At 53.1% G+C, this 27706-nt stretch overlaps 10 protein-coding genes across 10 annotated transcripts; 4 read left to right on the forward strand and 6 right to left on the reverse strand.

Annotated features, from left to right (window-relative positions):
* Positions 1–705: 705 nt before the first annotated feature.
* A1O3_09344 (uncharacterized protein) lies at positions 706–4649 on the reverse strand (the record flags this gene model as incomplete). The annotated part of the gene is made up of 4 exons (XM_007739438.1): positions 706–2049; positions 2150–2760; positions 2837–4164; positions 4222–4649. The coding sequence occupies 4 exons, from the start codon at positions 4647–4649 to the stop codon at positions 706–708; spliced, it is 3711 nt and encodes a 1236-aa protein (XP_007737628.1).
* Positions 4650–5105: 456 nt separating this feature from the next.
* A1O3_09345 (uncharacterized protein) lies at positions 5106–6470 on the forward strand (the record flags this gene model as incomplete). Its single annotated transcript, XM_007739439.1, has 4 exons — positions 5106–5322; positions 5351–5800; positions 5845–6025; positions 6089–6470. 4 exons carry the CDS (start codon positions 5106–5108, stop codon positions 6468–6470), a joined length of 1230 nt encoding a protein of 409 aa, XP_007737629.1.
* A 135-nt stretch (positions 6471–6605) lies between these two features.
* Positions 6606–6923, forward strand: A1O3_09346 (uncharacterized protein; the record flags this gene model as incomplete). The annotated part of the gene is made up of 1 exon (XM_007739440.1): positions 6606–6923. One exon carries the CDS (start codon positions 6606–6608, stop codon positions 6921–6923), a length of 318 nt encoding a protein of 105 aa, XP_007737630.1.
* Positions 6924–7778: 855 nt separating this feature from the next.
* A1O3_09347 (uncharacterized protein) lies at positions 7779–10157 on the reverse strand (the record flags this gene model as incomplete). Its single annotated transcript, XM_007739441.1, has 3 exons — positions 7779–7960; positions 8059–9539; positions 9742–10157. The coding sequence occupies 3 exons, from the start codon at positions 10155–10157 to the stop codon at positions 7779–7781; spliced, it is 2079 nt and encodes a 692-aa protein (XP_007737631.1).
* Positions 10158–11195: 1038 nt separating this feature from the next.
* Positions 11196–12010, reverse strand: A1O3_09348 (acetyltransferase; the record flags this gene model as incomplete). The annotated part of the gene is made up of 2 exons (XM_007739442.1): positions 11196–11754; positions 11937–12010. The coding sequence occupies 2 exons, from the start codon at positions 12008–12010 to the stop codon at positions 11196–11198; spliced, it is 633 nt and encodes a 210-aa protein (XP_007737632.1).
* Positions 12011–12830: 820 nt separating this feature from the next.
* A1O3_09349 (uncharacterized protein) lies at positions 12831–14052 on the reverse strand (the record flags this gene model as incomplete). Its single annotated transcript, XM_007739443.1, has 3 exons — positions 12831–13503; positions 13568–13698; positions 13813–14052. The coding sequence occupies 3 exons, from the start codon at positions 14050–14052 to the stop codon at positions 12831–12833; spliced, it is 1044 nt and encodes a 347-aa protein (XP_007737633.1).
* A 1267-nt stretch (positions 14053–15319) lies between these two features.
* On the reverse strand, positions 15320–16437 carry A1O3_09350 (uncharacterized protein; the record flags this gene model as incomplete). Its single annotated transcript, XM_007739444.1, has 4 exons — positions 15320–15395; positions 15496–15826; positions 15927–16249; positions 16331–16437. The coding sequence occupies 4 exons, from the start codon at positions 16435–16437 to the stop codon at positions 15320–15322; spliced, it is 837 nt and encodes a 278-aa protein (XP_007737634.1).
* A 661-nt stretch (positions 16438–17098) lies between these two features.
* A1O3_09351 (uncharacterized protein) lies at positions 17099–18158 on the reverse strand (the record flags this gene model as incomplete). The annotated part of the gene is made up of 3 exons (XM_007739445.1): positions 17099–17450; positions 17515–17890; positions 17954–18158. 3 exons carry the CDS (start codon positions 18156–18158, stop codon positions 17099–17101), a joined length of 933 nt encoding a protein of 310 aa, XP_007737635.1.
* Positions 18159–19108: 950 nt separating this feature from the next.
* A1O3_09352 (uncharacterized protein) lies at positions 19109–21297 on the forward strand (the record flags this gene model as incomplete). The annotated part of the gene is made up of 9 exons (XM_007739446.1): positions 19109–19327; positions 19388–19510; positions 19581–19690; positions 19753–19874; positions 19936–20169; positions 20255–20435; positions 20500–20558; positions 20632–20690; positions 20788–21297. 9 exons carry the CDS (start codon positions 19109–19111, stop codon positions 21295–21297), a joined length of 1617 nt encoding a protein of 538 aa, XP_007737636.1.
* Positions 21298–23546: 2249 nt separating this feature from the next.
* Positions 23547–27450, forward strand: A1O3_09353 (myosin-1; the record flags this gene model as incomplete). The annotated part of the gene is made up of 3 exons (XM_007739447.1): positions 23547–23575; positions 23678–26925; positions 26999–27450. The coding sequence occupies 3 exons, from the start codon at positions 23547–23549 to the stop codon at positions 27448–27450; spliced, it is 3729 nt and encodes a 1242-aa protein (XP_007737637.1).
* Between the last annotated feature and the right edge of the window lie 256 nt (positions 27451–27706).

Genomic DNA, 27706 nt, shown 5'->3' on the forward strand with positions numbered 1-27706 from the left:
CGGAAGAGAAAGATGCTGAACGGTGGAGGGCGTTCTCTGCGGAAGAGAAAGATGCTGAACGGTGGAGGGCGTTCTCTGCGGAAGAGAAAGATGCTAAAAGGTGGAGGGCCTTCCCAGCAGATGTGAAGGATGCCGAATCTTGGACGGCGTTCGCAGCGGATGTGATGTGATGTGATGTGATATGATGGCTGTGGTTGAACCTCCATTTCGAAATTTGGTCATGTCGCTCGCTAGTTGAGTTGTCGTCGGACTGATTGATGCTTCTGTGTTTATATTGTCGTCGTCGTCGTCGTCGTCGTCGTGTCCGGGTTGATTGATGCTTGTTAGTTCACTGTACTAGGTATCTGTCACCAACTCTACTGACATGCTCTACTTGTGGTGATCACCCAGTCGCCTTACTTGTGGTTATCACCAAGTTTAGTTTCTGCCATGCTCTACTTGTGGTTATGGCCGAGTTTCGAGTTCCTGGCCTCTGTTCCTCCATACCATGTCTCTCGTGTTGCTACGAGGCTAGCAAGTTGAGGTAATGAGGGTGCTCGAGGCTAATATCCAGCATTCTCGTTTCTCATTTCATATGTACGCAGATTCAATTCCATCACCACATCGATGGGTCTAGCGAAATGCCCCTTCGTCCTTCAGTCTCTTCTTCACTGACCCCAACTAATCTGACTCATCCACAACCACAAGAGGATCCCGATCTTCTCCTCAAGTATTGCGATTTGCCCCGGCGTCTTTCAGCATCTTCACCATGTTTGCACGGCCACGAGAGGATGCCACTCCCAATACAGTAAAACCACCTGCTCCTACAGCGGTGACATCTGCCCCGGCATCTATCAGCATTCGCACCATGTTTGCACGGCCACGAGAGGATGCCCATTCCAATGCAGTAACCCCTGCTTCTACAGCGTTGACATCTACCCCGGCATCTATCAGCATTTGCACCACCCCCTCGTGGCCATTATAGACTGCTGCATGGAGTGCAGTAACAAATTGTCCTCCGTGAGCATTCACCTCTGCTCCGGCATCCAGGAGCATCCTCACCACGGTTGTATGGCCACCATAGCATGCAGCCTGGAGTGCAGTGGTGTATCGATCATTGACCTCTGCTCCCGCCTCCAGCAGCATCTGAACTACCGGCCCGTGGCCAGCCTTAGATGCTGCATAAAGTGCAGTCTCGTCTAATAGTCGAGCATTGACAGGTGCCCCAGCCTCCAGGAGTATCCGCACCACATTTTCATGGCCATACTCGCAGGCCCAGATCAATACTGTGCGACGAGTATTGTCGAATTCGTTGATTTCATACCTGTTCGACTGTAGCATCCGTTCTAATATCTGTTCATGTCCCAGAAGTGCTGCTAGGTCAAAAGAAGTCATCTGTGGTCTTCTCTGCATAGTGGCCATATTTTCATGTAGCGCGTAATAGATCGGGAACCATAAATTATACAGATCACCTTCGACATCATAAAGGTCAGATATAGTATCTAGGTATGGATCGCTCTTCGATATGTGTGAGTCTCGCAGATGGTTGGACCACATCTCCGCTGAATAGGCCAACAGACTTTCAGAAGCGTTCTCCCAGGTCAGATCCTGTAGCTTGAGCTTGTTGATGAGAGACTGGGCTGTTGACCTGACATCTTCAAACGACAACAAATCAACACAGAGTCGAGTCATGATTTTTTCAATCTCCAGCGGGTTGAGGCAGTATTTCCACCCAGAGTCACCATCAGAGTCACCATAGCCGACCAAAAACTCCTTAGCGGTGGGGTGGATAAGGTAAATACGGTCTTTTTCAACATAGACAAAGAGCCCACACCAGTGACGAATTCTGTCTCCGAGTCCAAGAGGGTCGATTTGTCCTTCTCCTAGCGACATTTTTAACTGTGTGCTTAGGGTAACTCCTAGGATGACGGCCATCTCTTCGACGCTGAGTGCGCGTCGTGCTCCCACCACAATCTGTAAGATTGTTTTCGTGATGCCTTTCATTTCTCCATGAAGTTGACCTCGTTTTAAAATCTTCTCGTATGCATCCTCCACGGTTGAAGGAAGGGGCTTGAACCATATTTCTGCGGGTGGAAGACATCGGGAAAGTCTCGGCGATATACTCGATGGTTAAAGAGGGCCATAAACATGTGTGATGCCTTATCTCAACCATTTGAGTTTCCAGTAGGTCCTTCATGTGAGGATGTAATCTCAAGCCCTTCGCTAGTTTCGCCACTTGGGTGCGGATGAACTCGCCAACTTCCCGGTCTATCCTGTAATTCGCTTCCTCGCCTCGTAGCCGAGAGACGTGTAGGAACCCATTTTCAATATCACTGTATGGCCGACTCGTAACGAGGAATTTCAATATGCCGCCTGATGTCGTTGATGCAGAGGCTGATATCTGAGTGGAAAATTCGGCCAACTTTTTGATGAGCCAACGCTGGTCGGAGGGTAGACATTCATCCAGCGCGTCTAGAACACACGTCACGTAGTGACCTTGGAGTTCGTGACTCGTCGCCACTTCGAGGGATATACGCCATAGCTCAGACACTTCTTTCCGCAGCTGGTCCTCAAATCTCTCCCATGCGGGGATGGCATGCCAGATTAGGTCGGGTCGGCGAACGAACAATTGATGAAGTAGGGCGCAAAGAGCGTTTGCAGCATTGTCCTGCTCGTTATCATCCTTGAAGAAGAAATAACATACGGTATGCTCATCAGTACTTCGGAGTTCATAATCAACGAGCGATTTGGCGAGGACCGACTTGCCACATCCAGGATCGGCTGAGATCCAGAGCAAGCCGTCATGTGGGTTTGTGACCCCAGCTATGGTAACTAGGGTCAAGCAGCACCCATTCACAAGTGCCTTGGACTCGATTGGGATTGGCATTCTTGAATTGTTCGTATGTGCTTGTTCTGAATGTTTGATGACAGAGTCGATGTCTCAGATCTGGATAGCGTACATAACTTGGTGGAGAGTTCTGGTCGTCCTCGCTGAAAGACTGCTCCTCCCAGATGGCTGATGGTGGACTTTGCAATGCCTGCTTGTCGACATCCGAAGCTGTGTTAGAGGGAGGCTGGCTCTCAAAGTGTAGCGAGCCAGATATACCTAAGTCCTGGGAGCCAACACCTTGTGCTCGGCCTGAATGATTCTCATTTGTATCGTCCTCGGCCTCGTCGTGTGTCGAAATGTCCCGAGATACCGAAAACGTAGCAAACCTCCGCATATGAACTGACATATGATTCTCAAAGCCACTCGAAAATGGGCCGTCCAACAGACAGAAGGGGCAAGTGGTCCTTGTGTCCTCGACACTTAGCTCGGATATTTCGATCAGGTTCTGGATCTGCATCTCAGTAATGTCGCCCCCGTGCTCGGATTCCAGATGATGCCGCAGTGTAGCCTTGGACCAGAACTTGGGTTCTGCGTGCTCGAAGCACTGCCAGACTCGCCGGTGGCCGAGGCGTTCGTGCTCAAGCCATGTTGTGCGGCTACTATAGAGGTGGTATCCATCTTTGCATTCGTCATATGTGCAGATGTACGGCTGAAGGTCTTGCAGGATGTGAGCTCTCCAGGCACGGGGCCTGCCATGCCGAGCTGGACAGACAATACCACAGTAGGGACACCAGAACTCAGAACCCTTAGCCGCCGCAGATGGTGGCGCCGGGAGCTCAACGTCGTTGCCGTGAACATCATCCGGTGTTGAAACATAGGAAATGACGGATTGGACCTCCAGCAGTTCATCAAGCCTCTTGTCGAATGCGGTCGCCTCGGTCTTCGAAAATATAGTCTTTCCAGTGACACTTGAACTTGGCATGAGGAATTGGACCTGCCTGCTGGGCTTCTCTATGATACTCTGTGTCTCAAGGTTTGCAGCTGGAGCCTTCGGCATCGGCTGGGGTTCAATGACCGGTTTGACCTCCTTTGGCATCTCGGCCATTTTTCTGGCATGCCGTTGCCAGTATCGGAGGACTTTGCGTCGCTTGTTCATCGCAACGACGAGCCGGTCGATGAGATACTGATCGGTATCCCTGAGCCGAGCAAGATCGGAAGGCTTCTTTTTCATCTCTTTGGCAGCATCTCGGCGGAGTTGAAGGAGCGAGTCTTGGATATGGCGTCTGTAAAACTCGGTGTAGGCGGCGAACTTGTCGATGCCGGTATCGTCATCGACCTCGCGGTAGAGCGTTATCCTCAAGGTTGAAGTAGGCCGGGTCTAACTGTTCCGGATTCTGAATGAAAGCATATACAGATCATTCAGAATGTCCCTGATTGTAGCGAGGTGCAGGGCAAGCTCTCGAGGTGGCTCAGCGTCACTCTCGCTTTCCTCCGACGAAGACTCGCTGCCCGAATCCTCTGGCTGCGGTTGCTTCTCGAGGGGTAGTCGTGCGCCGGATGTGACCTCCCTGCTCTTGACTAGAGTCTGATCCAGCCTGGCCAAGTGCTTCAGCACGTTGGTGCGGATCACCACCGACTCACGCAGCCTCGAATCAAGCGAACTCTTGCCGGTCTGTAGAGCGCCCAGATTTGCACACCAGATCTTGAATCTACCAAACTCTTGTTCGATCTTGTCTGGAGGCGTGGACTCGCAATGTTCGGCGCTCGCTTTGGTCAGGGTGGCGGTTAGCTGCCCGAAGCTGTCGAAACAGGCTCGCGCGATTGCTGTGATGGACTCCATGACTTGCTGCCATCAGTTCAGGTTTGAAGGTTACTTTATCAAGCAGAATGTGATGGCGGCCTCGACGATGAGAGCGTCTTGGGGCAGTTCGATAAACCGCCTTTAATTCTGGCACCCACCCCAAGACTATCGTAGGACGTCTCAGTCTCTTCTCACAGCGCACCTTCCTGCCAAGGTCCACGAAGAGTGTGTCGAAGTGCGTTCCGAGAGACTCCCTCGACAATGGTCTCTGGTGGGATGTTGTGCAAGTGTTGTCCTGGAGGGATGCGGCTGACACCACCACTGCAGTGGCAGGCGCTTAATTGGCCTCGCTTGGCTGGCTCGATGTGATGTGACGAAACAGCAACAAATCATAGTCAAAGGCAGCCGTCCTGCTTACCTTCTTCGTGCAGCCTCTCGTCAGGCCTGCTCTGGTCAGAATCGTTCCCGACAACGATTTTGAGGACCAGCACTAATATGTCCGGCATCGAGGTTGCCGGCCTCGTGCTCGGCGCCATCCCGCTGGTGCTCTCGGCACTCGAGCATTATGAGGACATCATCGGTCCAACCAAGGCCTTTGTCAGATTCCAGGGGGAACTCGACCGCGCCATTCGAGAGCTTCGGAACCAGCACACCCTCTTTGAGCAGTCCATCGAGGTGCTGCTGCGGCCGATCACGACGGATCAAGAGCTGAGTGACATGATTGACAACACAAAGAGCAGGTTTTGGCAAGGATTCAGCCATTGAGGATAAACTGCGAAGGAAGTTGGGCAATGCCTATCCGTCATACATGAGAACGATCGATGACATTCAAAGTATCATGATTGGGATCGCGATGAAGCTGGACAATGTCCACGGTGTGGAAAATCTCGATCGGAATGGGCTGGAAGCCATCATCAGTCAGCATGTGGCAGCAAAGGTGGATGGAAAACTCCAAAAGTTCGAAATGTCAAAGCGCATGAAGTTCACCATGAAAAAGAAGAAGATCAAACAATCGCTGCTGGAGCTCCAACGTTACATCGAGATGCTGGATAAGTTCCAAGTCAAAGCAGACAAGATTACCACGGCTGAAGAGCTGTACAACTCAGACAGCCGGGTCATGTTCACTCTGCCTCTCGATATTGTGCGCGAGAATGCGAAGAAACTCTATAAGGTTCTTTCCAAGACATGGTGTTCGACCCATTCATCACATTCAGCCGGATTGTTGCTTGAACAGCGACTCGCGAAGAAGCGAGAGAGAGGACGACCTGGCTGGCAACGGAATCGGCTACCTTTGTACAAATGCGATACAAATTGCTTTGGCCTGTCTTTGCTACAATCATCGTCCTCGACCTCGAAGAATGGCTGGACGTGGAGATTCGACTCCTGGAGTATTCGGCCTCCGGGCAACAAAGCGGGTACGTGCTCCTTAATCGACCCACAACCATTCGATCATGTCATGTTGTACTGACTGCCGGCAGCTCTGCTGTACAAACTACAATCTCCGCTTCTCCTAGCTCATCCGTCACAACTACCCTTGCTCCCCTTCCTTGCCCCAATCCCTCCCAGCTCCAGATAGTCACAGACCTGTGCTCCATCCTCCAGAACCCATGTCATCCCTGCATTGGGTTCTGTCTCGACGGCGAGGGACACCTCCGAGGTGCGTATAATGCTCAGCGGAGTGTTGCATACGTCGACGGAGGAGCCAGCCTGGAAGACGTTCTCACGAACAATGGTTTGGACAGACAAGAACAATATAACCTATCCATCACACTTACATCGTCGATGCTCCAGCTGAGCCATACGCCTTGGCTTCAGGAAACCTGGAGCAAGGCCGACATCATTTTCCTCAGGGCCAAGTAGACAGGTACAAATCCTGGAGTTGCGGTCGACATCAAGCATCCATATCTAACCCGGGAGCACCGGCAAACGACCACGCTCGTCCGCCGAAGCAGTGGTGAACCCAACGACGCCTCAAAAGTGGCAGCCCTGGGCATCATGCTCCTCGAGATCTGCTATCTACGCCCGATCGAGGAACTTCTCGTGCCTGAGGACCTCGGACCCAACAATCAACCCACCGAAATCTCATATCTACAAGCTGCGCGCCGGTGGCTGATGGAGAAGAAAGGCAAAGGAGAATTTTCATTTGCGTTCCTCAATGCCATATCGTATTGTCTCCAGTGCTTTATGAACCCCTATGCAAGCTTGTCGAACCAGGCATTTTCGAAGACCATTGAGGAGCGTATTTTGGTGCCTCTGGAGGACGAGATGAATATGCTCTTGTTCGGGCCAACGGACAGGCAGCTGGGATTGTGACGACAACTTTAGGAGCTTCCAGAAGCAGAAGCAGAAGCAGAAGCAGGAACCTTAGCAGAAGTAAAGGCTGTAGCCATGCAGATATGATGAAATGAAATTTATGCTCAATCATGTCAAACTTGGGCATTCCCAGCCTTGTGCTTCAACCAGAAGGCTGGTTTAGGTGCTATCTATACTAGATAGCATGCGCTCCCCCTGCGACCCGTTGATAGAGGACATGGAACATGTCAACCTTTATTTGACAGCCTCGTGCTTTAACTAGAAGGCTGGTCTACATGGACTCCCCCTGCGACCCCTGATAGAGAATAAGGACCATTTCAACCTTTGACAAAGCAACGCTGCTGTGTCTAGAGTTCTAGTTCATATATTCGCTCTATAAACCTAACTCTATAGTCCTCGAGTACATCCACATAAACTTAGTGCTCGGAGTGCACGGATACTTTCTCTATTTAGTATACCAGTACTTTCTCTATCTAGTACTTTCTCTGTTTCGTAGTGTAGTTTCTATTTTCTTAGCAGCTGTGATATATCATGTCATGCCATCTTATTATCAAAAGTTGAAAGGTTCCTTATTCGCTATCAAAGGGGTATAGGGGGGAGCCCAGACTATATCCGTATAGTATGCCTATACCTATACCAGCCTTCTGGTCAAAGGGCAAGGCTGAATGCCTAAGTTACTGTAGTGCCTAAGTTTGAACAAATTGATCTACATCCACATCCACATCCATATCCACATCGACTCGATATAGTTACTCCGTATATAGGGTATATACTTACACTATATTTTGTAAGTATGCTTTCCTTTCCAGTACCACTCAGGGTTCATTTTCTTTTCTTTTCATTTCCCTTCCCTTTTCATAGCCGCACATCCTTCCCAGCACCACTGACGCAGCAAGACTCTATGCCGCCGCCGCCGTGTAAAGTCGATCTGTTCTCTCTTTGGTCGGAACGAGGGACGTCGTTGGAGGGGTTCGAGTCGAAGAAACTGGTGGGTTTGAGCGACACGGTGAATTTCTCGTGGGGCATGACGGGGAAATCTGATAAAATGTCAGTGTTAGTGTCCGTACTGGTGTTAACTCATAAAAGAACGAGGGGGGAGGAATTCGAAGAAAGAAAGAAAGAAAGCGAGATTCACCCTCTGGCCTGGTAACGTGAGTAACACCAAAAGTATGCCATAGCACGACGTCTTGGTTCTCGATTCCCTCATCTCGCGCACTCCACACGGCAAGGCCGGTGTCCTCACGACTCTGGTTGGTGAACTCGCCGGCGGCCCAGAGCTCGTCGTCGCGGTACTTGGTGACCCAGACCGGCTTGGAGGTGAAGATGCCACGTTTGTAGTTGAACGTGTGAGGGCCCATCATCAGCATCTGGCTCGGACTGGCGTGGAGCTTGTATCCCACGGGCTTGTTGGAGACGCGGTTGATGCGTGACGGGTTGATGATTCGAAAGGTGCGCGCCTTGGTCAGGTCGAGGTCATAGCCGCCGGGCTTGGTGATGGGCGTGGTGTGGACGCGAAAGCCACATCCGAACGGGTCGAGGTCGGGCTCGTCGCGCACGGGAATACAGTCGTCGTAGACGATGGTGTTGCCCGAGCCTGTTTTTGACATACCGTCACCGTCACCGCCACCCTCACCGTCGCCGTCGCCGTCGCCGTCGAGGTTCGGGTCGACGCGCAGACAGAATAGGTGCTGGTGGTTCGCGGCCAGCACGCCCGGCGCCACCACCGTGCCCCAGGGAGAGGACTTGGCTCTCGTCGGCATGGTCGACACAATGCCCGTGGCCTTGACTTCGACGTGCAGGTTGGCGGCCTGGTCCAGCACAAAGCCCAGGATGTACTCGTAGTTGGCGACGGTGGCGGTGCACTGGACCACGAGCTGGCGATCTCGCACCACCGACGACATGCCGTTGCGCACGTTGGTGTGTTTCCATCCAATCCCCTGGTCGATCTCGTGCATGCACACCACGTTGGGCATGCTGATCGGCTCGCCCGTCCCGGAGACGTTGATGCCGTCGAAGTAGGCGATGTGGCCCAGGCAGTCGCACCCCAGCGTGAGCGTGTTGGAGGTGAGGCCGAAGCCCGAGTCGCCCAGGTCAAAGGCCTGTTTGCGGTGGTAAGGCGAGCGTGGGTCGCCGTAAGGGACTGTCATCTCGCTCATGGCCACGCGATAGAACAGCCGTCGGCCGTCGTACCGTACATCGTGGAGAACGGGTCCTTCGCGGATCGTCCAGCCGAGTTGGAACGTCCACTTTTGCCAGTGGACGGTGCGCCCGGTGATGCTGAAGGACGGGCCTTCTGGTTGCACAATCTGCAGTGGTTTGAGGTCGGCCCGGAAGCTTTGCTTATCTAGTAAGTTCTTGCTGTATTCCACCGGCTGGACTGGAGTCCAGGGCTGAGTTTCTTGGTCAACTTCGGCGCCGTCGTCAAGGGGTAGTCTCTGGAGATCGACCAGTTCCAGGGTATGGGCGTCAAAAATGGGCGCAAATGGAGCCGGTAAGCTGTAGTGGTTGGCCTGGGGGTCATCGTTCAGTACGATGTACATGTAGCACTGGAAAAGGCGCCGCCTCTCTGCAGCATCGTCGGTGCCGTACGCCCAGGGATCGTTGATGACTTTGGCTCTAGAGCAGGCAATATAGTCAGTAGTCAGTAGTCAGCAGAGGAGAATAGACGAGCAGATGGTAGGCAATGTAGTCGGCAGAGGAGAATGGACGGGTAGGCAGTAAGCAATGCCGTCGGCAGGAGAAAGGGAAATGGAACAGAAGGAGGGCGATCGTGCTCAGGCTCAGGCTCAGGAGCACAAGCCTACAACCTACAACTCACCCTGGTGGAAGCTTCAACTTGGCCACCTCGGCCAGCACTGCTGGGTGTGAGTTGCAAGCCGTCTGCACAAGGTCGAATTCAACCCAGTCGACCGGCCCTTGAACGTCGGCGAGCTCGGCATTTTCCTCCACCGCGCCGGCTGTGATATTGACGACGGCCTTTCCCAGGAGTTGCGACCCTCTGGCATGGTAGTACACCCTTGCTTTCCGATCTATCGGCCTTGGCGGGGTCCCTTTATCGACGGACGGATCCTGGAGGTAAACGAGCACGAGGCTCTTGGGCGGTTCAGCGAGGTCGACCACCTTGAACCGGATCTGGTCTGTTGACAGGCCAAGGTGCTGCTTGAGGAGTTGGCATGCTTTTCGAACCTCGGCTGGATCCAGCGGGTTAAGAGGGTGTTGGATGGATTTGGCCATTCTGGTTGTGATCGGGTTTCGAGGCGTTGAATTGGGGGGAAGGGAGTCGTAGGTTGGTCTAGTATTGATGATCAAATGGACAAGAGTGTGTATTTCATGTCCATATCGAACCAAATGATCTCAAGTACCGGCCCCCTACTCGTAACCCAGGAAAGCAAGTTGATTTATGGCCAAGGAGCAAACTTCCTTGAGCCACTGGAGACAGGGAAGACCTCGACAACCCGCCCAAAGGGGTGGTTTTGCCGCAAGTGCTGAGTACTGTGCTTTGAGCCTTACCAAGCATGGCTTGTCACCACGCTACAATATGCAGTGGTTGGTGGTTGCAGCATCTTCCTGATCAAGTATCTGGAAGCGCGACCTTGACGTGGACGGTCTCAAACAGAAGGCTGATGTTAGAGCTGAGCGGGACGAGTGTGCAAGCAGCGGAGCCAAGGGCGAAGGCGGCCATTTGTCAAGTGAAGCGGAGCAATGCACTGTACTCCGTACTCTTTACAGTACCGCGATCGATATACCTACCTTAATTAGTACCTTAACTACAGCCCAGAGTCTAGACTCGCAGGCTGAGGCGATAAGGCTGGAAGTCGAGCCTGAAACGGACATACTCCCAGCTTCCTGCCAATATTGACCTCCCGCCTCCACCACGACCTGGGTACCTAAATGTACTAGGTAGTGGGTAGTAGGTCATCAACGAGCATTTAGACGAGCAACCCCAGAGAAGATGGCAGCAGAACAACCCAACATTGCATTGCTGCCAATGTGGCTGACACAATTTCCGTAGCAGCCATATGACCCTATCATAGGTGTTGCCTGCCATCCCGATGGAGCGGGATATCAACGCTCTGGGCTTTGGGCTTGAGTCAACGTAGAATGATTAAATGTACAGACACTCGTGGCTTCAAAAGACATGATCTTTGGTTTATTCGGTTCTTTTCTTTTTTAGAATTGGTTTGCAGTCTGACTATACGGCCCGAACTCATACACCAGACCTGCTGTTCCGGCGTCGTCTAGTCGTAGTCGTAGTCTAGCAGTAGTCATAGTCTAGTTCAGCTTCGTCACCGTCTTCACCACTCGCGCCGGCGAGCCCATGGCGACACTCCAGGCTGGAACATCTCTGGTCACCACGGCGCCGGCGCCGATGGTACAGCCTTGACCGATAGTGACGCCCGGCAAGATGATGACGCGGCCACCGATCCAGCAATCGTCGCCGATGGTGACTGGCTTGGCAAACTCGACGTTATCTCGGCGACTCTGCACCTCTGTCTCGTGCGTGGCGGCGAAGATGGACACGTTCGGGCCAAACATGACGCGATCCCCGATGGTGACGAGCCCACAGTCCAAGATGGTCAAGTTGAAGTTGGCGTAGAAGCGGTCGCCGACCCGGATGTTGCAGCCATAATCGACCAAGAATGGCGGTTCGATGATGACCTCGTTCCCCTCGACCGCACCTAGGATGTCGCGCAGTTGTGTCATACGGTGCTTCGATAGCGCGTCGTAGTCGGCATCGGGCCCGAGGGCTGGAAATTCATTGTTATATTTGTGACACCAGACGCGGGCCCGGAAGCGCGCGTTGGCGAGATCGGGGACGAAGGCGTCGTAGCTGTGCCCACGACGGTTAGGAGAGAGAGAGAGAGAGAGAGAGAGAGAGAGAGAGAGGTCTAGACAGCGATAGACACAGGCTGGTATAGTTGGATGCTGGATGTGGATGTTGGAAGTTGAAACAAAACAAGAAACCAAGACAAGGGCCAAGCTCACAGCATGCCAGACACCATCCTGTCATACTGTTCGCAGCGCGGGACATTGTTCAGCTTACTCGCCAGCAGCAATTGCTCGGGGTCCTTTTCTGTGGCGGCCATCTTTCCTTGTTCTTTCTACTGTTTCAGCCCCCAGTGTATTGGCAGTGGCTGTCACGACGGTGGTGGTGGTGCTGATGGTGGTGCTGATGGTGGTGCTGCTGGTGATGTTGCTGGTGGCAATGCTGGTGGTGGTGCTAGGCGGGAGGTAGGGACTGTGTAACGTAGTTCTGGGAAATGAGAAATGAAAACGTCTAGATATGAATGAGTGGTATGCAACACAGCACGACTGGGGACTGGAGGCCAGGTCGACGAACTGCTATACTATTGCTGCCACCAGAGAACAGAGGACGATTAGAGAGACGTTAGTAGGTCCCTCTGGTGCCTCTACCTCTCTAATCCGCAGTCTGTTATTCTGTTATCTTATCTCTGATCTGCCGTGCCGGCACGCAACAAGAAATCTAGCCGATTCCGCTTGACGTCGACCGCGATGTTGGACCATGAAAACTAGTCCAAAGACGGCAATACTCCCAACTCCCACTACTAACTAGAACACCACCACCACTACTTCTGCTACTACCACACAGATGTGTATACACTGTACGGAATATGGAGTATCATGTCGGGATTCATTATTCGTTGGTTCTACCTCATCAACGTCAGGGGCATTCAATCTCCATCTCCCGTTGTCGAGGAGGCACATTCGACTCGACTCTCTCAGACCAGGCCAGGCCCGATGAACCCTTAGCCCTTCGCTTCTGGGCGTCCCGTCAGGGGCATGTTCAAAAGAAAAGAAAATCATGTTGGCGCTGGAGGTAGGTGGAGCATGTCTGCAAGCGCCAGGGTTCCGGGTCAGTATCACAGGTGGCAATCTTAAGAGGTGCTAAGAGATGAAATGGCGCAGGACGGGCAGGCTTACGAATTCCATCCACGGCACATTCACCCAGCCTCGGGTCTTGGCTGCTCTCTCTTCCCACACCTTGTCAAGCAGGCCGGTCATGGCCTGGTGACGGAAGCCGGTCGATTGCTTGATCTCGTCGATGCACAGTTGGACATAGTGTTTCTGATGCGGGGTCGAGGCATCGGCGCCCGCCAGGAACAGCGGGAAGAGCAACCGCTTATAGAAGGCTGATCCCCGGGGTATTTCTGCACTAGCATCGAGGATCGCCACCACGGATTCCACCACTCGGTCATCATCGCAGGGCAGTCCGAAAGAGTCGGGGAAGCGGAGGATGCGCAGGATACAGGAGTGTCGATATGCTTCGGCCAGGATCTTCCATTCCGGGTCCTTGGTGGGGTAGGCCTCTTGGTCCAAGTCCAGATCGCGCAGAGATTGCTCAGATTCCTGGAGGAGGGCTTGGAATTCCGCGTCAGAGAGCGATCCCGCGAGAAAGTCCTTGCCGGCGGATAAGACCTGGCCAATTCGATGGAAGATCTCGGCGGGGCATCCCACCAGCGTCTCCAGGCTGAAATCGTTGGCGGCTAGAATATACCGTCGTACCTCCGGGGGATATGCCAGTTTCTCGGCTCCACTGAAACCTCGAAGGACATCCAACCTATTTTCCTGTCAGCCTCAACCCCAAGCGAGGAGCAAGTGCACAAATCAGATAGGTGGCTCACCAGGCCAGCGCAGCCAGAAGAAACATTCGAAACGGCGAAGGTGGTTCAGCCGCCTGCTCCACAAACCTGGCGCACAGGAATGTCACGCCGTTCAGATGGGTCCCATGTGATGACATGCCTGACTCGCATATCTGATCATCCGTCAGCGTCGGCGTCGGCGTCAGCAAAAGAAAACACGAGATGGAAGGCAAAGTGGCCAGAGCAGAAGGGAGCTGGGGGCTGGAGGCTGGAGGTTGGAGCCCTACATCATGCAACACGAGCAGTAATACAATGGCCAGGGTGATATCCTCCTCCATCGCATTGAGTCCCAACATTTCCTCCTTGATGAGAAATGCGCTCAAGGCTTGGATGGCCGACAGTTTGTGCTCCAGGGCACTTGTTTGGTTGAATTGGCTGGTGTCGATGCCCGAGGAGCCGAGATGGCACGCGGCCAGTCCGAGAAGAGCATGGAGGAGGCCTCGGTGCTGATAGGAAAGAGGCAGCATGTAAGCACGAAAGGGATTTCGCACCCCAGAGGGAGTGATGGTCAAGAAGTGGCACATGGACTTGTCAACTGCGTGCACGACTGGAGTCAGCCCAGGGCGTTGTGACTTTCTAGAAGAAGCGTGCAGGGTTGGTGCAGATACGTAACGTACAATGGACCAGAAGTCTCTGTGCATGGTCAGTGGCCAAAATGTCGTCCACCACTGTCGACCGTTCCGAGAAAATGCTGGAGCTGGAGCTGGGGGATTGCGACTGCGACTGGGACTGGGACCGTGCAAGGGAGAGTTCCCGAAAGGGCTCTGGGGAGCTCTGTTGATGTTGATGAAGCGAGAGAATGTCGGGGGGAGAATAGTTGGAGTTGGGCGGTCGTCCACTTTCAGCAACCGGCCTCGGCCTCTGCTTTCGTTTGCGTGATGGTGATGCCTGCTGGACCTGGTGTTGGTGGGCTAAGGCCTGCGAGTCTCCCGCTCGTTTGCCCGATGCGGATGCGGATGCGGTATACGCGTGGAATTGAAACTTGGGCGGGTAGCCTTCACATTCTAGCCCTTTGGTGATGCACCTCCGACACACTGGCCGAGTGCGATCACACTTGCGGCACTTTTTGCGACATGTGCCACAAGCCGGGTCTGTCCCGCAGCCATTAGTATTCATCTTTAGCATTGGTGCATCGTGCCTTGCCTGTGGATTAGTGGGAGTGGGAGTGGGCGAAGACGGCGCTCACCTGAGCGGGTTGCTGTGAGTTTGTTGGACATGTCAGGTCAAGAGTCAGGACTGGGGCGAGACGAGGCTGCGCTGAGGTCGAGCTATCCTCGATCATCCAGGCCCTAGGTAATAGGTAATAGACACAAGCCCTAGGTCATAGGTAATAGATGGATACAGTATTGCAATCAAACTGGACAACTTGGAAGCTGAGAGCGTGATTGATGAGTGATGAGTGATGATTGACTTGGCGGACGAGTGTGGAGATAAAGCCCACTATTCCCAAACCCTTTGGCAAGCTCGACGTCCGCCTTATCTATCCTTCTCGTCATGTGGAGGGGAGGCTCACGATACCATGATAAGCTCTGATTGTGACAGGACAGCCCTACACTACGACTGGTTACCCTGTATAGTATATACCTGTACCTAGGTAGTGATCAGTTACACAGCACTGTATCGGGAGCCTGTCTTGAATCATCTGTACATCCGGGATCCACATGCTGTACTCGGTACACACAGTATCTGGGTAGTATCTTATTTATCCCACTCCCACCGTCTACGCGGTTAGGGTTAGAAAAGCAACAATCCACCACTGGCACTAACCACGCTTCCCGTCACCCATCGACTTTCTTCCGAGCACAAGAAACTGTATAGCAGTGAAGGTCAGATTGGCACGTTCCACAGGCATAGGCACAGGCACAAGCACAAGTTATCGATATATTGGTGGGAAGGGGGCTGGAACTCACCTGACGAGTGGCACAATGTCTGCCACCTCCCCGATCCTGGCTTCGGCGGGTGTGGTATTGATCATGGGTTGCAACTCATCGATGAATTCCTGGGAGCTGGCATAATACATGTCGGTGGCCACGGGGCCCGGGTTGACACAGTTGACGGTGATGCCTCGCGACTGACCCAGCTCCGAGGCCCAGACACGAGCCAATGCCTCAGTGCCTGCTTTGCTCGCGGCGTAAATGCTCTGCTGTGGAACACCCATGCGCGCCGACACCGACGATATGATGACTATTCGGCCCCCTCGAGGAATGTGCGGAAGAGCGGCCTGGGTGAGAAAGACCGGTGCTAGACGAGACGAGACGAGACTGTTAGCAAGCAATACCAATACATGGTACTGATATTGGGAGCGCCATGCTTGAGGGAGGGAGGCTCGTGGCACCAGCACCTTTCAGGTTGATGTCCATTTGCTCATTGTAGAACGCTTCGTCGAGATCGACCAGATATCGGTCGTCTCCGTGGCCCGCATTGTGCACCAGCATGTCGATTTGTTGGCTGGGACTGAGCTTCAGGGCAGCCTCGACCAGTTTCTGCTGGTCTGCAGCGACTGCAACGCTTGCTTGCACCGCGACCGCTCTGGGTCCTAATTTCGTGGCTTCAATGGCCTTGACCACCTGACTCGCCGGCCCTTGCGACTTCTCACTGCTGTAGTTGACCACGACGTTGGCGCCACGGCGACCGAGTTCGAGGGCAATCCCAGCACCAATGCCCCTGTAGCGTGCTCGATCAGATCAGCTTGTGTATTCAATGCTCAAGAGGGAGAGGGATGTTGCGGATTGTCCGTGTCCGTACCGTGAAGAGCCGGTCACAATGGCCGTCTTACCCACCAAGTTCGACGACAAGGTGGGCAGAATGTGTTGCTGGCCGCTGACGCCATTCGTCCCATCGGTAGAGGGCATCGTCGGGGTAGCTATCTTGCAGTCACTCTGTAAAGAATATCAATATCAGAGAGGGTCAAAGGAGAGATAAGTGAAGCAGACTGGATTCCTGAACCGCCTGGGAATGGTATAGGTATACTTGGACGTTGCTGTCCTTATGCTTCAGTAGATTGAGCGAGGTTCCATCACACTGTGTCAATGGGAGATCTAAGCATTTAGGATGGTTTTTCATAAAGACCCTACATCTCACATCATACTTGCGCTTGCCGTTCGAGGGGGAGTGGAGGAGTGGGGCAAGGATCCTGTACTCCCTACTCGGTGGTTGGGAGTTGGGAGCTGGGAGTTGGGATTGCTTCTCATCTGGGTTAGGGTTATGTTCATGGATTAATTTTGGCTAAAATAATGAGGTCGGAAAAGAAACACCCCCCCAGTTCCCCCAGTACAGTAAAAGTGCATCCTGAATCCTAGAGGTGGGACCCGGTTGATGGATCTGTGCTCACTCCCCCCGACCTTTACCTGTGGCTAAGTACGAATACCGACAGAGTGGAAGATCGGTCGTTACAGGTAATATACTAATATACCTGGCTTAGAGATGTCTTCTCAGATGTACGTGCATCATTGTACCATGTACCATGTACCATAGTATGTATCTATTATCATACTGTACCTGGTCCTGATCCGGTTAGAAATCCTTGGGTCTGGCATCCTTCGACAACTCAGGGTAAAGAGTGTAATAAGGGTCCATCTGCTCGACATATCCGCAAGCAGGCTCGCCCATGGAGTAGCCGATGAACTCCTGAATCGGACGCTCATACTGCTTCACCATATCCTGTGGCACAGCCAAGTACTGATTCTCCTCCTGTCGAAGATAGCCGCGCACGACAAACGAGGCAAACATCATGCGCTTCTCATCTGTGGTGGTGTTATTTCCACCGCCGTGGAAAGCCGAGGCGAGCATGATGAAGGCATCGCCTTTGTCCATCTCGGCGAAGATACACTCATCCACACGCGGTGGTGTTTTGCGGTCGGTGCCCCTGCATCAATGATTCCCAGTCAGCAACTTGGTTGGGCTCCTAGCAAGATGCTCGCTCCACTTACCAAAGGTGGCTGCGAGGAATGAACTGGGTGCCTCCGTTCTCCTTGGTGACTTTGCTGCCGGCCACGAAAAGCCCTACTGCCGTCTCCCGATTCTTGTCCCGTTCGTCATCCCACGCGTCGATCTCAGTGTGGTGGGTGTGATTGATATAGTCGTCTCGATGCAGAGGCTGGGCCTTGCCACCGGGCCCTATTCTCATGGCGGTGCAGGAGTGGGCGTACGGCTTCGACACAGACTCTTTCCTTTCATCCCCCCACCAGAACCAGCTCCGTGTGGTCAGAAAGTGGTCACACACTTTCTGGTATAGAGGATTCATCAGCTGAGTCCGAGTATAGGTTGGACTCCTGGCGATGAGCGAAGGGGCCCGCTGTGTCTCCTCTAGAGGCGCTCGTCAGACACTTCCACTTGGCCCAACCCAACTCAGCGCCTGAAGTCACTTACTCGGGAAAAAATCCCCTTCCCACTCCAGACTCTCCTCCAAACGATCTCGAACTTCATCATACGCCTGGTCGACATCCTCCTCTGGGATCAATCCCTTGATGAAAACACCACCGTCCCGTTTGAGAAGATAGAGCACGTCTTCCAGTGGCGTGTCTGCTGATACTTTCTGCACATCGGAGCTGTATTCTTTAACAAGGCCAGGCATTTTGGAGGGGAGTGTTTTCAGCTTGTTTTCTTCTTGTAATCAATGAGAATTCGGACTTGCAAGGAGGTCAGCCAAGTTGATATAATTCTGCCTCAAACTGACCGTGACAGGTGGCTATGGAACAATTACCCTGATCCTTGAAATGAAGCCTGGGCAGAATCACTCCAAGTCCAGTCGATAAGAAAGAGAACCGAGCTCTCTCTCGATAGCAAGATGGCGGCGTCTTTCTCCTAATGAGGACATAGTCCGCACTTTCACCAATCCACTGTACCTTGTTCGACACGATATGATTCGACCCCACCAACTCCACATAAGGACGAGGCTACCGGCTCGGGAGTCTCCATATTTCTACTCTAGATGTGATTACCGGCATCAGCATGAGTTATGGAATAAAGTCAAATCCCCTCGGCCCGGGAGATACAGCAGATGATAAGCAGCCCCTGGACATTGGACACTGGACGCCAGGCCATAGACCTCACCCGGCCAAGTGCATCGGGCATGACATGCTGGAGGGAGTCGACGCTAAGCTCCGATCAAGTCCCAACCAGTGTAAGGAAATCAGAAAGGACCCGCCCAAGCGCTGTCTGGAGCTGGATCTCTTTCTGCAATTGGCAACCATCCCAACTTCCACTCGTCCCAACCCCTGCCCACGAATCGGTCTACACGATCGTACCGTCAAAGATATCGCCCTCTCACTCAGATGAGAGACACCACGATGAAGTGGCAATAGTAGTGGCAGCGGTAGTGGTAGCGGTAGTGGTCCAGATATGCGGGACGAGCGATGAGAGCTTCACACATCGTTGGTGGTTGTGTTGAGGTCCCTGAGTTCGCCGGTATCTGGGATCTGGGAGACCCGGCTCGAGACATAAGTAGGGCGCCAGGACCACTACCACGCTCATCTGGCTGTCACCGTCACCGTCATCGAGAAGCGATTCGATTCACACAATACAATGTCTCTCGAGTCAAAGACCGCCGACATGGCAATCAAGCCGCACGCAGCCTCCGATAAGCCACATAGTATCGCTGAGGGCGGCTTGGATGACATGGCCAACGTGGACGATGCCGTCCTGAAGGCCAACGGCCATGAGGCTGCCATGCCTCGTCAGTTCAACTGGATCTCTGCCCTCGGGCTTGGGTTCTCCATTACCAACTCATGGGTTGGATATCTGGTAAGCCGCCCGCCCAGCCTCGACTGGCTGACACGAATCTCGAATCTGACCAAGTCACAGAGTAATTTCGGCCAGAATCTGATCTACGGCGGACCTCAATCAGTTATCTTTGGGCTTTTGGTCGCCTTTATTGTGCAATGGATCATCACCACGGGCCTGAGTGAGCTAGGTTCTGCATTTCCAGTGAGTCGGAGCCGTCCGATCCAGATCCAGTACCACAAGGTCGTACCGTACTAACAAGCATTGCCTACAGTCCAGTGGAGGTCAATATCACTTTTGCTATATCCTGGCCCCTCCCAAAACCAAGCGCTTCGCGGCGTATGTGATCGGGTGGATGTCCATCCTGGCCTGGTGGATTGTAACGTATGTCATTGTCAAAATGCAGTCTCATATTGATTAAGCTGGGCACTAAACATACATTGAAGATGCTCTGGTCTCTCCCTTGCCGCGGTCTCTCTCGCCGGACTCGTCAACTTCTGGCACCCTGCCTTCGTGGCTAATCAGTGGCAAATCTACCTGATGTACCTGGCCGTGAGCTTCATTACGGGTAAGACGAGACAGTGATCCCGGTTGGTTTTCTGATCCAAGCTGAAATGAAACAATTGCAGTGATTCCACTATTTGCAGCTCCGCGGAAAATCTCCTGGACGGTCCAATTCACCCTCTACCTCTCCCTCACCGGCTTCTTGGTCTTCTTCATCGTCGTACTGGCCATGCACAAGCAAGCCCAACCCGGGTCATATATCACACAATCTGGTCTGGGGACCAGTGGATGGGGCTCAGGAACCGCTTGGATGCTAGGAGTCACCAATGCCATGTACGCATTTGGAGCGACTGACGGTGGTAAGGCTAGATCAATACCCGTCCCTTCTCCGTTCGAGCCATTCGAGCTATGTATCATTTCGCTAACCCTCCCACCGCGCACCAGCCATACATATTAGTGAGGAGATCACCCATCCGGGACGACGAGTGCCACAGGTCATGGGTATGACCATGGCCATCGGGTTCATGACCGCCTTCCCGCTTCTCTTGGCCTTGTGCTTTTTCATCAAGGACCTCGACGCCGTGGTCAGCTCTCCGCTCCCAAGTATGGAGATTGTTTATCAGGCGTGAGTATCCGGCACTTTCTGCATCATGTGATGGGGACTTGGAGGCTGATTACTCGCCGGTTAGAATTGGCAACAAGAATGTGACGACCTTCCTCATTGTTTGGCTTTGGCTTGTCTACATCAGTAAGCTTGATAGCACCAAACCCAGCGTTGTCGACCTCTCCGTCCGCCGCTAATCGCTTGGTCTATTCAACAGGTGCCCTCCCCTCTCAATGGGTGACGGCCGGTCGATTAGCATGGGCCTTTGCTCGCGATGTAGGTTAAGCTTACACTCCAGCCTGATCATAATTAGATCACCTTAGACTCGGATGGATGAGGAAGAATAGCTAACATACTATAAACCGCCTTATAGAACGGGGTCCCTTTTTCGGGCTACTTCTCCAAAATCGACTCGAGACTCGACTTCCCCGTCCGTACGACTTGTGCCGCCTTCCTCTTCTCCGCCATCTACGGCCTCCTCTACCTGGCATCCACGACAGCCTTCAACTCGATCGTCACCTCGGCCGTTCTTTACCTCAACATCACCTACGCCGTACCACAGGGCATTCTCCTGTTCCAAGGCCGGTCCAAATCACTGCCGGCCCGTTATCTTAACCTGGGCTATTTCGGGTATTTATGCAACATATTTGCGGTGCTTTGGATCGTTGTCTTGGGCACCTTGATCTGCTTTCCGCCCACCCTGCCCGTCACGGTCGGGGCCATGAACTATACGAGCGTCATTCTCGTCGGACTGTTTGCCATAATTATAGCATTGTGGTTTGTTAACGGTCGCAAAAACTTCCACGGCCCAACCATCGACTGGGAATTACTGAATCAAGCCAACCTCGTGTCTGAAAAGGCTGAATCCAAAGCCAAAGCCTAAGAGGAGCCGGTGTTGAGATGATGTGGGTGGATATTGGAAGACAAGTCCAAGTGAACTGGTATAGAATAGAGGTCAATTAAGGCGGGCTGTATAGAGTATTTTTGAAGTGGCAATAAGTATCTCACATCTCACACACACAGTAGGAGAGTGAGGAGGGTGGAGAATAGCGTATAGTCCCTTAGGTCATATAGGCCAGTAGACTACTGTATCCTACTTCTTCTTTTTTCTTTCCCTTTTTCAATATTTTTAGAGATGTGAAAGTCGCTGAGCGTTGCTGTTTCGAGAGAGTCAAATCAACCTTTTCTTTTTCCTACTGAGCGAAACTATCCTCGCTCAGAGATAGATCTACCTTGGCCAAATACTTCGTATTGCATACTAACACTTCAGATCTGAAAGCATGCCTTCAGGGGTGCTGTATTAATATAGATCATAGATCCTAGATCCCGTTAGTTCAGGACGGGGTGCGCATAGGGCGGCATCACCATCGACCCTAAACGGGGAGAGTCATCATGCCGTACTGTGAGTGAATGCCCCCACCGGGGTGTGCAATCCCTTTGCCCCCCACGACGTGGGTGCTGGCTCACCAAAGTCGCCCAAGCCGGGAGTGACCACAGGGCGGCGTCAGCCAAGTCCCCATCGGCGGGGGGCGAGGGGCGAGGGGTCTTTTGACTGCGTGGCTCAAGTTCAGCTTGTATTCTGTCTCGAGGTACCCAACGCCCAACGTCCATATGATTCATGCTGCATTCTCGGGAGCACTGCGGTGTCGACCAGAATGGGAAAGTCTCGGCCCTTGCTTAACCTCCTCAACAACGTTTTGGTCTGAAGGTAACCAGTGTGCCGGCGACCCAGGGCGAGCTGATACTTGAAGCAGAGCATGTGCCTTCTGTCTGCGACCTCACCATCAAGACCCAAAGACAAGCCTCTCCTTTCACCTTCGGCGTTCTTCTTCTATGGTCTTCGGACCCCGTAACCTTCAATCAGGAGCGAATACAATCCCACTTACCTGTCTCCGGGGAAGGCGAAGATGATTACGTTGTCATGCTGGTGCAGTCTGGGGACGCTTCGCAGGCAGATGTAGGGTTCATACAACAGTTCTCGATCTTGCAAGAACGGTACACGAAACCATCCCTATGGCAATCGAGGCGGAGTCTCTGATCTGTGGGTAGACTGCTAGAGTCCCACACTACCCCAATCCTTATTTCGCCAACGATCGAAGGTGTTCTGCCTACCCTGGAGAGGTATGTCCAGGAGCTTGCGAAGGTGAACGAGACAAAACCACAGGCATTGCCCCAGTCAGCGACACTGATTGCTCATGCAACTACCACCGCGCCAGTCCAACCGCTACCAGCACACGCTGCGAATATCCTGACCAGTCTCTTTCCCTCCATTCGCCTGCTGGAAGAAGCCACGAGAACGAACGGGGGAAAGAATACAATATCTGAATACCTAGGTCCGGTGGCAGCAAGCAACATCATAGACTTCTGGGGGAATGAGTGGATTGTATGAAGGTGTATTGACGGGTTATTAGCGGATGGCAGGAGGATCAAAGTAGACTCTGTCGAGCGGGTAGCAAGGTAGAGTTATAGTAGCTTACTGAAGACAGCATTTAACCTTCGATATCTCTCTTCATACCATGTTCACTGTCAAGATGTTTCAGCAAATTCATGGACCGACTATAGGAGATAGGGTATCGCTGGCGATGCGACCCCCTGCAGTGCAGCCGAATAATAAATAGTAGCGGATGTGATGTACTCCGTACATCCAGTAGATTGAGCGTTGGGCCAAGATGGCGATGAATAATATTCTGTCACTATGGCCATTCATTATTGCTTGATGATACAAGCGGACGCGTTCAAGTCGTCGTCGGCTGGTTGTGATTGCGTGTTCCAGCTTCACAGCCACAGTTATTAGCTATTGGAGATGTTAGGCTGCTCAGTTTTGAGGGACCAGGACCGCAGCTGCCACTGCTCAGCGCTAAGCTGTTGATATGTCACAGGCTCGGGCCTGACTGAGCCTGAACCCCATTCATTAATTCCACAGATCACCGCCGCAGGCAATCTGAATGTGACCAGGCCACACCATTTATTCAGTCGTTGGGTCGCAACTCTTCCTTGTTCATTTCTCTCACACCAGTACTCCCGTACATGTTCCTCTCGCCGTGCTTGAGACGCCATTGACCTCCGACGTCACCCTCACCCGGCCGATCACTTTGCTTTGCGCGCATGTCCTAATCAACTACCTCCTCTAGGATGGTGAGTCCCGGCGCGATAAATGCACTGTGAGATCTGCTCACAGGCTAATTCCAGGGTCAAACAAAACGCCGCGATGGCAAATCGTCTCGCGCTCCGAAGTCCTCCCTTTTCGGCGGCGGCAAGTCTAGAGAGGGAGAAGCCGGGCAGCCCCAGATCAAAAAGGCCGCATTCGAGATCACCAAGAAGAAGGAGGTGGGTGTTTCAGACCTCACGCTATTAAGCAAGGTCTCCAACGAAGCAATCAATGAAAACCTCAAGAAGCGCTTTGAACATGGCGACATATACACCTATATCGGCCATGTGCTGGTGTCCGTCAACCCGTTCCGAGACCTGGGTATCTATACCGACCAAGTGCTGGACAGTTATCGGGGCCGGAACAGACTCGAGGTCCCTCCGCATGTGTTTGCGGTGGCAGAATCGGCGTATTACAACATGAAAGCATACAAGGAAAATCAGTGTGTCATTATTTCAGGAGAATCGGGCGCAGGCAAGACCGAAGCTGCCAAACGGCTCATGCAGTACATTGCCAGCGTCTCCGGTGGCACCGACTCTCGGATCCAGAAGACCAAAGACATGGTGCTCGCCACCAACCCTCTGCTCGAGTCTTTCGGGAACGCCAAAACACTCCGAAACAACAACTCGTCACGTTTCGGAAAGTACCTCGAGCTTGAGTTCAACGAAAGTGGTGAGCCGGTGGGGGCCAAAGTCACGAATTACCTGTTGGAAAAGACACGAGTGGTGGGACAGATTACGAACGAGCGGAACTTCCACATTTTCTACCAATTCACGAAAGCCGCGCCCAAGGAGTATAGAGAAACCTTTGGGGTCCAGCCTCCACAATCCTACGTTTACACGAGCAAGTCCAAATGTTTCGACGTGCCGGGGATAGATGACACGAGTGACTTCAATGAGACGCTCCAGGCCATGCGGATTATCGGTCTGACGAAGCCTGAGCAGGACAACATCTTCCGGATGCTTGCGGCGATCCTGTGGACAGGGAACATCACCTTCCGAGAAAACGACCAGGGAGGAGTTGACATTGCAGACTCATCTGTGGTGGATTTCTTGGCTTATCTGCTGGAGGTTGACCCGTCGCATGTGCACAAGGCTCTGACTGTGAGAATCGTGGAAACCTCCCGCGGCGGAGGACGACGCGGATCGATCTACGAGTCTCCTCTCAATCCCGTGCAAGCGACCGCCGTTCGGGATGCCTTGGCAATGGCCATCTATTTCAATCTCTTCGACTGGATTGTCGCTCGTACAAATGCCTCCTTGAGGACTCAAGGCGTCGTGAAGAACACGATCGGTATTCTCGACATTTACGGCTTCGAGATTTTTGAGAAGAACTCTTTTGAGCAGCTGTGCATCAACTATGTCAACGAAAAGCTGCAACAGATCTTCATTCAGCTGACCCTCAAGGCTGAACAAGAAGAGTATGCCCGTGAACAGATTCAGTGGACTCCGATCAAGTATTTCGATAACAAAGTGGTCTGTTCCCTGATCGAAGATAAGCGACCACCAGGAGTGTTTGCCGCTCTTAACGATGCTTGTGCGACGGCACATGCCGACTCGACAGCTGCTGATCAAACCTTTGTCGGCCGTCTGAATTTCTTGTCTAGCAACCCCAATTTTGAGAACAGGCAAGGCCAGTTTATCATCAAGCATTATGCGGGTGACGTGAACTACCAGGTTGCCGGCATGACGGACAAGAACAAGGATCAATTGTTGAAAGATCTGCTCAACTTGGTCGGCGAGAGCTCAAACAGCTTCTTGCACGAGCTGTTCCCGCATCGTGTAGATCAAGATGACAAGCGTCGCCCTCCCACTGCCGGTGACAAAATCAGGCAGTCGGCCAACGAGCTTGTGGAGACTCTGATGCGGGCGCAGCCATCCTATATTCGAACCATCAAGCCTAACGAAAACAAGTCCCCGAAGGAATACAACGACCATAACGTCCTCCATCAGATCAAGTACCTTGGGCTTCAGGAAAACGTCCGCATTCGACGAGCAGGGTTTGCGTACCGTCAGACCTTCGACAAGTTCGTGGAAAGGTTTGCCTTGCTGTCGCCTCGGCTTTCCTATGCGGGAGAATACACCTACACGGGCGATGTGAGGACCGCGTCGGAGATCATCTTCAAGGACACAAGCATCCCCAAAGAAGAATTTCAAATGGGGACCACCAAGGTGTTCATCAAAACCCCGGAAACCCTGTTTGGGCTGGAACACATGCGAGATCGCTATTGGCATAACATGGCTGTTCGTATCCAGAGAGCCTGGCGAAACTACCTCCGTTACCGTGCTGAGGCTGCCACGAGAATCCAGCGGTTCTGGCGGAAATCGAAAGTGGGCGTCAAGGAGGTGGAATTTCGCGACCGAGGACACCAGTTACTGGCTGGCCGGAAAGAGCGCCGAAGATACAGCTTGCTCGGATCGAGACGCTTCTTTGGTGACTATCTCGGCCTCAATATGCCAGGTGGATCGGGTCAAGTGCTCCGGGACTCCATTCACCTCAATCCTCAAGAGCGTTGTGCGTTCTCGGCTCGATGCGAGCTGCTGGTCACCAAGTTCGGCCGATCTTCAAAGCCGATGCCCAGGATTTTGGTTCTCACCAACAAAGCGGTCTACATCGTGCTCCAGCATTTCGTAAACAATCAGCTCCAGATTCAAGCCGAGAGAACGATCCCCATTGGTGCCGTCAAATACATTTCGACGTCAAATCTCCGAGATGACTGGTTCGGACTGGGAGTTGGGTCTCCTTCAGAGCCAGATCCTCTGATCAGTTGCGTGTTTAAAACCGAATTCTTCCTCCAATTCAAGACCGTTGCTCCTGGCGGAATGGACCTCCGAATCTCCAGCAACCTCGAATATAATAAGAAGCCCGGCAAGCCAGCAGTCGTCAAGGTCCAAAAGGATCCATCCATCCCTCGAGATGATCTGTATAAGTCGGGGGTGATCCACGTCCCTGCAGGAGAACCTCCGACCTCTGTGTCTCGACCGACTCCACGGGGCAAAGCCATTGCACGACCCATCACGACCGGCAAGTTACTTCGACCTGGAGGCCCGGGCGGCCAACCGTCGAAATCAACCACACGACGACCTGTCCCGGCTGCCAGACCGGCCGTTCAGACTCCACGTCCCGTACCTGCAGCTGTGCCACATGCCGTAAATGGCTCACTGCACACTCGAAATGAATCAGCATCGTCGACGCACCGCACAGCGCCTCCTCCACCGCCTCCGCCAGCACCGGCGCCTGCCCCGGCAGCCGTACCCACGAAACCGCAGGCCAAGGTCAAGTTCGACTTCAATTCGCCCAACGCGAACGAGCTATCCATCAAAGCTGGCGAAATTATAGAGATAGTGCAGAAAGAAGGAAATGGTAAGTGCCGTAGTCATCAAGAAATCTCCCTTAACAGCTCGATCAATGCGGCGCCAAACTAACGGATGAATAGGCTGGTGGCTCTGCAAAAATGTGCAAACGAATGCGCAAGGCTGGACCCCATCCGCGTACGTAGAAGAAATCGAACAGACTCGCACCGCTCCACCGCCTCCTCCGCCTCCTCCTGCTGCTGCTCCTCGCGCGGTACCTACGCCGTCAGTCGTGGTCAATGGGCACGCCAGACCTGCAGGCACGGCGACGCCGCCTGTTGGAGTGAAAGCGAAACCTACACCGCCTGCCCCGCCGGCCAAGAGACCCGTCCCAGCAGCGGCGAGGAAGCCAGGCGTGTCGCCGGCGCGAGACAGTGGGATGAGCCTGGGAACGAACAGCGGCACAGATTCCGGCCGGGCCACGCCCAACAGTAGCAGCGGAGGGAGTCTTGCTGGTGGTCTGGCCGAGGCGCTGCGAGCGCGACAGAGTGCGATGAGCGGACGGCATGAAAAGGATGAGGATGATGACTGGTAGATAGTCCAGAGTCGTGAGGGTTTTGTTCTTGTTCTTGTTCTTTTCGCTCTTCTACTACAGCGGATTCTTTCCCCGCTGGTTCAGCTCGTTCATGGGCGAGTTCGGTATTTTGCGTGTTGCCTCCCTCGCCGTGGCCGTGGCCGTGGCCGGATAAGAGTGTGTTGACAGTACCGGTACTATCTCGGTCGTCCTTTTTGCTTCCGCAGATTCGAGGGATACATGTAGTAACTTGACATGGCTCATGTCCAGAATGGCG

This window comes from Capronia epimyces (genome assembly GCF_000585565.1).
Source record: "Capronia epimyces CBS 606.96 chromosome Unknown aczIQ-supercont1.9, whole genome shotgun sequence".
Taxonomy (NCBI): domain Eukaryota; kingdom Fungi; phylum Ascomycota; class Eurotiomycetes; order Chaetothyriales; family Herpotrichiellaceae; genus Capronia; species Capronia epimyces.